The sequence below is a fragment of the Misgurnus anguillicaudatus genome, chromosome 21 (genome assembly GCF_027580225.2).
Source record: "Misgurnus anguillicaudatus chromosome 21, ASM2758022v2, whole genome shotgun sequence".
NCBI classification, from domain to species: Eukaryota; Metazoa; Chordata; class Actinopteri; order Cypriniformes; family Cobitidae; genus Misgurnus; species Misgurnus anguillicaudatus.
Window position 1 is genome coordinate 14,760,650 of NC_073357.2, and position 11,056 is coordinate 14,771,705.

The 11,056-nt window shown below is 38.0% G+C and overlaps 1 protein-coding gene across 1 annotated transcript; it reads right to left on the bottom strand.

Annotated features, from left to right (window-relative positions):
• Positions 1 to 8,214: 8,214 nt before the first annotated feature.
• LOC141352807 (uncharacterized) lies at positions 8,215 to 9,991 on the bottom strand. Its single transcript, XM_073858816.1, has 3 exons — positions 9,597 to 9,991; positions 8,932 to 9,008; positions 8,215 to 8,839 (listed from the first exon to the last, which is right to left on the bottom strand). The coding sequence occupies exons 1-3, from the start codon at positions 9,789 to 9,791 to the stop codon at positions 8,215 to 8,217; spliced, it is 897 nt and encodes a 298-aa protein (XP_073714917.1). The 5' UTR covers positions 9,792 to 9,991.
• Between the last annotated feature and the right edge of the window lie 1,065 nt (positions 9,992 to 11,056).

Here is an 11,056-nt window from a genome sequence, read left to right on the forward strand (position 1 = left end):
CTGCATGTACAGTATGAGGTGATTGATATGAGACAAACAAGCGTTTTACGCGCCGAAGGCTGATTGCCGTCGCAAGGCATGTCCAACCCACAGCAGATGCTGGGGGAGCTCATATCGATAGCACTTCATGCAGCCGTGTGTAACTTAAAGCATAAGCGTCCCGGCCATTAGCTCGGGGCGGGACCTTTGCTTAGTCAAACTGAAGTGGTCTTATGAACAGAATGCCACGATATTCAGCTTTCTTGGGACTCGTTAGGGGGGTACATGAGCCCGGGCGTCTGACTGTGAGCGCGCTCTGGTGTTAAGCTCGCTTTCCGAGCTTCATAAACAAAACTCATTGTGGCGGGTAGCAAGCTCACTTGGAGGTTGATATTACCCTTTATTTCTCCGAGTATTGGAGCGGAGCGAAGGTGTGAGCGTCTACGACAGTACATGTGTATGTTTCTGGATAAACAGAGCACACAAAATATTTCAGGGCAGTCCAGCCGAGGCTCAACTTAACTCTTTTTCTCCCAGACAGTCTGTTTTCTGTCGACGCAGCTATGCTGCAAGTGAGACCAGAGCTGGCCGTTCAGGCGGTGACCAGAGCAGCTCACAGAGCAGAGCAGTATGTCTTGGTGGTTTGATGTCAGATTTACCCCTTATGCAGAGAGGAAGTCTGCCGTGAGGCCCGCGGTATTGCCGTTTATTAAAAGGGCAGAAAAACCGGGGTATATAAGAAATGTACCAATATTCAGCGCACTGATATAGGACGGGACTGAATAAAGGGAGATGTTCGGGCCTCAGCATATTATCAAACAAATTCGTTCTGCCTCTGATTCCGTCTAAGCCAGAGAGAAATGACAGGGCAAACAAACATTGTGAGCTCTATCGGAGTGAGACAGACCCAGGCCGGTTAGGCCCTTATAATAAGTGTTCTTAGTGCTCCAATAGTGGCGTGTTCGCCCTATCAAGCAGATGAATGAGATGCGCCGCTCCAGGAGGGGAGGGGCGTGAAGCTCTGTGATCGCTGAACACTAGACGGCTGCACTAGAGGCAAGGAGCCGTAAGACCGCGTGCTAACTCTAATAAGCAGCTGAAAATGACCTCGCCACTGAGGAGGGAGGAGCGAGGGACTCCGCGAGTGTAGAGCACGAGTAGCTGCGTTATGACAGAGAACAAGGGCCAGACCCGCCCGTGTTTGCTTGTCCTATGCATCTATCTTAGTTCCACGGCTCCGCCGCTTGTTCACCTCAACAAGAGAGGAACAGCAGAGGGGAGCATGTAACACAGATAGAACAGCCATGCATCATACAAGCGTTCTCCACCTGGCGATGCACTCGGAGGGAATGCATAGGAGCATGCCAGCTCACTGAGCCACTGAAAGAGATCTTGCCGCTCAGTGTGGGAGGAGCGAGGGACTCTGTGAGTGTAAAACATGAACGGTTGCATTGTGATAGAACAAAGGGGGGCAGTGTTAATTTCGTTGACGAAGACGATGATGAAAAATATTTGTCAACGAACCTTTTTTCACGGACGAAAACTAAATAAAAACTAAATAAAAGTCAGATATGATGACGAAGACTGAAACGAAATATAACTGACACTTTAGTCAACGAATAAAAATAAGACGAAAATGTTAGGGAGGGACGAATGGAGAAGAGATCCAATCAGAGCTACTCATTTTGTGGGACAAGTTGGGAAGAAATCCAATTAGAGCGAATCTTTGAGGGTAGGTTGATCTACGCAGGCAGCAGGCAGTAGAGGCATTTTAAAAAGCCGTGGCAAAGTTCGTTTTCACAACAGGTTGTTTACATTATATTTAGTTGTACAGTCTTCGTCACCCAGCTTTGGCTGATTTCATTTGACTTCGCTCGTTAGCAACACGCTAACGTTTTGCGGTGCACCCGGTCCGAAGACATGTCTCATTAACAACAAAAATGTCAGAGCGTCTAATCTGGTCACACTTCAAATATGACAAGACGACAGCCTGTAAAGACGACTCATCCAGAAATACATGCAAAGGTTAACATGCACGCTAAGGTTATTTTATAAGATAAACCACCGTGTTTTCGCTAAACTTGGAATTAGGGTTGTAATGGTATACCGGTATGGCGGTATACCTTGATATTAACTTTCATGGTTATCATACAGTAAACATTTGCTTATACGCGGTTTTGGGGGAAAAAATAAAGCAGATCTCACCTGCGCTACTACACACATGCAACTTCATTCGCCGTGACTGCTAGACTCCACTGGTTTATGTACAGCAGAGAAAATGTCAGAGACTACAAATTCTAACCTCTATCCCCCACCAGAAAAAAGTTAAAATCTACTGTATGGGAATAATTTGGGTATACGTAAAACGAATGCGGGGTTGTCCTTAAAGATGGATATCCAGTTTGCAAGAAATGTGGACGAAGAGTGGCTGCAAAAAGAGGCACTAAAGCCCATTTAAGTGATTTATATTACAGATCAATTTAAGTTGATTATACAGTTAGGCCATATAATAAAAACTATACATTTCACTCACTATATGATGATGTGAACAAATTAATATATCCAGAGCAGCTCTAAGAGAATTTAATGAGTATTTCATCATTTTATTTAAAAGAATACAATTAAAAATAGTAATAAATTAAGAATCAAAGTTTATTTTTTACGAAAGTGTTTTTTTTTTCTCAAAAATCTTTGATATAATAAACCGTATGTTCAACCCCAAACCCCTATTGTTTTTTATTAATTTAAGGGTCAATGTAGCTAATGATTATAATAATAATAATAATAATAATAAGTGTTTAATACCGTGAAAGGTTCCGAGACAATTATCATACCGTGGAAATCTCATACCGTTACAACCCTACTTGGAATAACATTGAAACTAAAGGAATACACCTCTGAACTGTATTGATTGTATTGGGTTGTCTGAATTAATACTGAGTATAAATATTCAGTGTCCTCAAATTGAATGAAATGTGTAACGTTACTTTTTTAGTATATGTTGTGGTTTTACATGACTGGACAACGTGCGTAAGTGCGTGTGTGTGTCTCTGTCTGTGCGCGTGTGTATCTGTTTGTGCATGTCATTTAGGCAGAATGCATATCTTTTTCAGGGACCATGTATGCTCCGCATGCTTTCTACTCGCTCTCGTGGTACATTTATGTTTTGATTGATCTGCGCAGCGCCAACAACACACGTGATCATCTGCAGTCAGGTGGCGGGGGCGCGGAGATACTGGGATGGCTAAATAGACGAAATAACGTTATAACATTTCGTCTCGTCTCGTTTTGGCCAACGAAAATGAAGAGACATTTTGGCTTAGTTTTTATTTTATAAACCACTTTTAGTCTCGTTTTTATTCGTCAACAATATTGCATTATACATTTTATTATAGTCATCGTCACATGACCAGCATTTTCGTTGCGTCTCATCTTCGTCACGTGAAAAAGGTTCGTTGACAACTGTATTTAGTCAAACTTTTCATCGACGAGAGCAAAGAGAATCAAGGAAAAAACGCCAGCACCGTGGTATGACCATCATACTGCAACCCCTAAAAAAGGTAGCTAAAAAAAGGAGAGTAATTGGAGGAGCACAGAGTTAGAGGTATGGTGTGCTGCATGGAAAGAGAGTGTTCAACGCAACAGACAGGCTATAAAACGCCAGATCTATCTCAGCAAGCTCATAAAAGAAAATCATTATAACCCCTTGATTAACATAGTTACAAAACTGGCAAGAAACAAAGAACAAACTGAAACAGATACTGTACTGTATGCACTGCTTTTTTATTTGTTAGGTGGAGATTTTGGTACCTAACCTAATCCAAATAAGAACAAAAAGTGCCTACAGAAAGTAGACGTGTCATCATAGCTTGGTGACAGGCTTTTGAAAAACAAAATAATGGGACTTGAAAAAAGTTGTTTCTCTCCGTGAGCAAACCAGCAGAAGAGGAACAACACGGTTAATTAGATGGCTACAAAAACACAAGCTCATCAAATCAAGAATGAAATGAAGGCTGTAAAAACGTGAAATTGCTGAAGACAGAAACGGGTAATGGATACCAATGGTAAATGTTGAATAAAATTACGTTACTTTTTATAGTTATATACTGTATGTCAGTAATTCCACTAGTGGTCCGCCAACCCCCTCAGTGGTCCGCGAAAAGATGACCTAAAATAGGCAAGTGTTTATACAATCTTGACTTATTTAAGTAGATTTTTAATGCACTTGTGAAACTGTGATATCAGTTCTTGCCATTCTGTTTTAATAACGTACAAATGGATCGGTGGCTAAACCAAAGAGGAGTCAAAAGAAAAGATCAAGCGTCAACTGAAAGCTGCTAAAATCCACATATCTATTAGTTTTGTAATGTACTAGTTTTAGTTTCATGCGTAAAATTCCTGTAATTTCAGTGATTTTGGGCATTAAGGGGAAAATTTTTTTCAGCATGTTATTGTTACCATCGTTACAACCATAGACTTCATATACCCACCACCTCAGTTTTAAACTATTGGCTCTTTGGAATGACATTAAGTGGAACCTAGGCTGTTACAGTATGTTTAATTGCAGGTTTTTTCACATGTGCAGTTTGTTGTTCATATTAAGCTGCAACTCATTTCACATTTACTTTTTCAAATGAAATAAAATTCATATAATCATTTCTGAACATGGCATTGCATTTGTGTTAAAAAATTGTTTTTAACTTGAAACAGTTGCATATTAAACCTAAATTTAGATTATCCTTCCTATTATGTTGTTTTTGGGGGCCGTGTAGGGTGACCAGATGAGATTGGCTGAAATTCGGGATGGGGGGGGCAGATGTAACGGTGGGGGGGTTTCATCCAGTAATAGTTTTATTTATAAATTTTTTTTAATAATAAAAGACAATGAATTTCAAACTGAATCAATCATATTAATATAAGTACATATGCATATAAATAAATTTATATAATACGTATAGTATTTTATACTTTATACAATAATAGTTCATCATACAATAATAGTTTTCTTTATTTTACTTAATAATAAAAATAAGGAATTTCAAACTGAAGTTACTGAACTAATCATATTTTTATTAATATAAGTACATATGCGTATAAATTTATATAATACGTATAGAAGTATTTTTTTATATAAAACGTATAGAAGTATTTTTAACAAAGTGCCTTGCCTGCCCTCGACCAATCTGACTCCTCCACACGACTGACTGTCACTGCCTGCACTTTCAACTGTCCTCGCGGCTGCTGCAACTTTTGCTCTCTTAGTCAACTCTATAAAACAAAAGGTCCTATTGTCTTTCTGTATATAGATGAATTAGATAAATTAATAGAAACAATACAACGTCAGCATATTTCGCGGAGGTTTTAACTGCTGCGAGCACAATGAGAGCCTACAGTATAAAAACAAGATGCTGCAGCCGGCGGTGGCGGGCTGCAGCCAATGAGCAGGATGACTTAACCTCCTCGCTCATGTTTTATCAGACAACTACTACTCAAGATTTTGCTTTAATTTTCGGGGAAATTAAAGCGGGATTCGGGACAGCAGCTTAGATTTCGGGACTGTCCCGAATTTTTCGGGACGTCTGGTCACCCTAGGGCCGTGTTACAGTGAGATTTTGTTAGGTGGTCCTCAGAAAAAAATTGGAAGATAAAGTGGTCCTTGGGCTGAAAAAGTTTGAGAAACACTGCTGTATGTATATTTTACTATATGGAATTATGTAGTCTGTTATTTCTAATCTAATTTAAGGTAATGCCAAAAAGAGCACACAGTCAGTTTGTGACATAGATGTGACAATATGTACATAGATTTCCATAGAAGCAATAATGACAATATGATTTTAAAAAATCATTAATGTTTATTTTCAGATACTGTCAAGGACTAAGATTTAGGGATGTGGACATAATGCAGGATGACATAGCTGAAAGTTCAGCAACCCTAAGTAAAATGAGTCAAAAGCTTAGAATGTTTTGTAAACATTCTTTGAAAAGGTACAGAGAGAAGACTGGACAGTGTATGGGTGGAAGAACAGAGTTCATTGTTGAGAAAAATAACTTTCGCCATAAAAGTAAGGTGGGATATCTTTCTTTTCTTAAATTTCAAGAGGACTTTTAATCATGAAATAGCCTTCAAACACTATGCAAAAATGTAATCTATAAATATGGGATTTTCTGCATCTGTTTAAAACAGGCTTGTGCACATTTCAGAATTGACCTCCATTCAATTCATGAATTGGAATTTGAATTGAATTGACTCCGCCCTAAAGGAAGCTGAATTTGAATTGGAATGACAGGAAGTGGAATTAAATTCATGGCAATTCAAAGAAATTCCACAGTCACACAACAGAAAGAATTTCACATACATTCAGTGTTAGGAAAGTTACTTTGGAAATTTTTTTGGCAACCATTTTAAATTCTTGGTTAAAGTAAAGCATTCTGGGAAATGAAGTCATGTTCCATCGTGTTCCAAAAAATTACAATTACAAAAAAATCTTACTTAATTATTTGTTATGTGACTAGAGTTTTTAACATTAATTGCTGGGGGGGAACATTTCCTGTTAATGTAATCTGTTCAGTAGTTCAAACTAATATAATTTATAGAATATGTAATGCTATCATATCTGACATATACTGTAAAGCTTCATTTTTAACACTTCACTTACTGTATAATATGTATATTAATTTCTTAGAATTTCTATTGAATTGCAATTCTGCTTCCTTTAATTCAAATTCGATTTTTAATTCTAGATCCTGTTTTTGACATCAATTCAAATTCAATTCAAAATCAAGAATTGAATTGGAATTTAGGAGTCATTCTCAATTCAATTCTGAATTGTGCACAAGCCTGGTTTAAAAATATAAATTATGTCCCCAACTACAATTCCCCAGTCAATCTCGCTACACTGTAAAAAATGCTGGTAAAAACAACAGCCAAAGTCTACACGAAAATGCTGTATTTCAACAAATACGCTATGTTCTGTAAAATTGTGCATCCTGCGCTATACAAAAACATGAATTAACATCACTCAGACTCCACACTCAGTGACTCTGTGATCAACATTACATCTGAGGATTGAACTCCACCATTACATCATTACTATTACTTTATTGACTTGACTTTATTTCTGTTATATAACTTCAAAAAAATGTATGGAGAATTAACAGAGCATAGGGCTGAACGATTTGACCTAAAATCAAAACCTCGGTTAATTTAACATTTGACATTGGTTATTGATTAATGAGCGATTGTTATTATTTTTTGCCTCATAGTTCACTGGCATGGTTTGTATTTTAAATATGCTCAGATATTAAAGGAGCAGGACTTGGCAAACCGTTTCAACATTCACATCTCTACTGTAAGCCGCATTATCTCTTCATGGACCAACTACCTGTACACACTCTTGGGCTCGTTGTCTATCTGGATTGAGCCTGAAGATGTTAAAGCTTACCTTCCTGATGATTTCAAAGACTTCCCTGATACTCAGATAATAGTTGACTGTACACAGCTCAAGTGTCAGACGTCATCCTCGCCTCTCCTCCAAAGTGAGATGTTCTCTACATATAAATCTCACTGTACCATGAAAGGACTTATCGGGATTGCCCCCCATGGTCCAGTGACCTTCATCTCTTCTCTCTATGAGGGGTCAATAAGTGATAAAGAACTCTTTAGGCGGTCAGGGTTAGCTGACCTTTTAACTGATGACATGGCCGTGATGGTTGACAAAGGTTTCCTAATCACTGACTGTGTGAAGTGTAAGGTGTACTGTCCACCTTTTCTCAATAAAAAAGCCAGATGCCAGCACCCAGTGTCCTCCAAACACAGAAAATTGCTCGTCTAAGAGTGCACGTTGAGCGAGTCATCCGAAGGGTAAAGGAGAATAAACTTTTTGATTCTGTTATACCTTTGTCAATTGCTGGAAGCATTAATGAAATTTTTGCCGTTGCTTGCCTGCTTAGCAATTATCAAAATAAACATCTTGTCACAGCATGGGCCAAGTAGTGGTGACAAGTTTAAAAGTACATTTAAAAGTTGTAGGTTTCTGTAAGTATTAATCATTTATTTCTGAATGCATTCTGATACAGTGACAACAGATGTGACCTCACACAACAACATTATAAACAATGATTTTTATTGTAAAACGATGCCATAATGTATAAAGTTTATTAATAACTCTGGCATTGCTTATTAAACTATGTTTTTTTTTTTAAAGCAACAAGCTAGAATACTCATTTTATCGCAGATCATGTAACATTTGTTATCAATCCTATTGAGTTCAAGGGAAAATATATATGCTGGGCATATTCTTTTGCTGCCTGAAACTCCATTTCTGAACCTCTTCTCATTTCCGGAGTTTGTCTGGTGCCTCTGATAATTCGCTCTGCAAGATGCTCAGCACTACTGTAACCTCTAACATGGGAAACTTCCCTAAACCTTGAAGAGGTTATCCTCATTCGCTGCAACGCGTGCCACTCTGGATCTTTGCTCTGAGCCCGTGTCGACAATTCAATTTTATGGGCCATCTCAATAGATAACTGCAAACTTTGTATATGTAAATGTTCTTCCTCTGTGCATACCCACACACACTCTGTTGGTGACAGCTGATGAGTAATAAGGGGAAGACATGGAGGACCCGGGGCATTCTTATGCAGCTCTGTGCATTGTGTTTGAAGTTTCGGCTGTTGATAGGAGATTACACTTCCCCTCTGTACCAGTCCAAATTCAGAATCCACAAGGGGCTTGTCAATGCTCATCCCCATTTTTGTCACCAGGGTCATATCCAGATGATCTAGACTGCTGTACACCTCTGCCACACGAAGTACCGACAGGTCAGGAAGAGGGCCAGTCATTCCTCTGTAGAGGGTGCTCCTTTTATTTAAAAAAAATCATAAAGAGGTACTTTATTTGAGATAACAATGGGGGAAACAAATCATGAAAATAATAGTTAAGTTAATATTTACCGTAATCCTCCTCTACCCATCCGACCCTGCACAGGCTTAACAACCACCATCTTCCCAACTGGACCTGGTTTTACACCCTGTGAAATTGTGACAAAATACATGTTGCCAAGAGTCTCAGCTAGGGCTGCATAACGATTAAAAAGTTAAAACGAATAAAAGTTTTAGTTTACATCATATATGTGTGTGTACTGTGTATAATAATTATGTATAAATAAATACACATGCATGTATAATTTTTAAGAAAAAATATATTTATAGATTAAATATTTATATATAATAACAATTATATATACATATAAAAATGTATATGCACATGTAAATACTTCTTAAATATCTAAATGTGTGTGTATTTATTAATACATAATTATTATACACAGTACACACACATATATGATGTAAACTAAAACTTTTGTTTTGCAAATGATTAGTCATGATTAATCGTTATGCAACCCTAGTCTCAGCTGTGATAACGTTGTATGTGTAATGGTTAAGGTTGGATTGATTCCAGGTGAAGTTTGGGGAAAAACTGACTGAAAAAACTACACTTATAATTTTGAGAATTTATTAAACAGAGGTTTTAGTTTGCAGCTACTGGTACATAATAATGCATGACATACATATATGCAAACTATCCCATATGAACCATGCATTGCTATGAAACTTACTGCTGTTCGGGGTTTGTGCCATTGTTGCTCTGATTCTGTACAGCTGTGTACAGGAGGAACCACTGGCACACCCAGCTGGGAGAAGTGAGCTGTCTGGAATAATAGGGCAACTGTGTGGTTGCATAGAGCTGTCCCCGCCACACATGAGCATTTGCACCGCACCATAATTACAGGAACTGTGTCCCTGAGGACCATCTGTTGATAGATCAGTCGTAATTACTCTATATGGTAATGTTGGACTTGTGATCTGTTGGCATGAATGTATCCTTTTTAACAAAGAAATTGATGTCTTTAAATGAAATCGTGAGAAGTGGTGTGCAGCACGTATAGCATTAAAATAATAATAAATAATAATATTTGGCATCCGAAGGCGCACACTGTAAACACAATCCCATTCAAACACATCATAATAAAAACACACAGAAAGCAGTAACAGAGGCTTGAACAACTTAAGCAGGTTTTGAAAAAGTTAAGCACATGCAAGGCAGCAACACTGCCCTACAAAGGCAAAAATGAGTTATTGATATTATGGGACATTCAACACCTCCTATATAATGTGGATAAGTATCTTGAGTCTATTTTGTTGTTGTTTTTTCAAGAAAATAACTAACAACTAAAGTCATTAAAAGGTCTAAACTTTAAAGTCATTTTCCTCAGTTCTACACTATAGACCAGTTCAAAAGATGCAAACAACACTGGTCCAGAAACACCTCCTGTTACAGTTTGTGACAGAATTTTTTTATTTTGACATGTATCATTATCTTTAAGATGTTAGTTTAAATTCAGTTAATTCAGTTCTATATTTTCTGTTGGTTTATTTTATCCCAACGTTTATGTAGTGTTAAAAAACTGAAAGAGGAAGTGCTTCTGGACCAGTGTTGTTTACATCTTTTGAAATGGTCTATAGCGGGTTAAGGTCTTTTGCCTTTGTAGGGCAGAACAGAGGCTTGAACAGCTTGAGCAGTTTTTGGAAGTTGAGCAGTGAGCACATACAAAGCGATAAAGAAGGTCAAAATGTAACATGACCATGTTAACTCTTTCCCCGCCATTGACGAGATATCTCGTCAATTAAGAGAAAACGCTTCCCCGCCAATGACGAGATGTTCCGTCTTTTCGCAATACCGCTATTATCCACCAGGTGGCGCCCTTCCGCAACTTTTTAAACCCGGAAGTATTTTCCTATGGCAAGCTGCTGCATGTCCGTGTCTGTTTTAAAGATCGCTCTGAATGGGATCTCTATGAAAAGTCCGTCACAAAAATTGAATTATATCTGCTTTTTGCTCAAAATGTGGTGTTTTTGCAGAAACCTACCCATATTCAAAAGCTGATTACAAAAGAACTTCTCAAGGTAGGATGAAACGGGTTTTTTTGTTTGAAAGCAGAGGGTCTGTTCTTTCATTTGGTATATTGTATGTTTATATATCTGAAGAAGAACATTTTCTGGAAGGCATTAAACTTTG

Excerpts from the sequence above, each read along its gene's own strand:
- LOC141352807 (XM_073858816.1), bottom strand. The coding sequence starts at position 9,791 with ATGGTCCTCAGGGACACAGTTCCTGTAATTATGGTGCGGTGCAAATGC. Across the intron at positions 9,009-9,596 it reads GGCACAAACCCCGAACAGCA|GGTGTAAAACCAGGTCCAGT; the intron begins GTAAGTTTCATA and ends ACAATTTCACAG. Across the intron at positions 8,840-8,931 it reads ATGGGTAGAGGAGGATTACG|GAGCACCCTCTACAGAGGAA; the intron begins GTAAATATTAAC and ends TTTAAATAAAAG.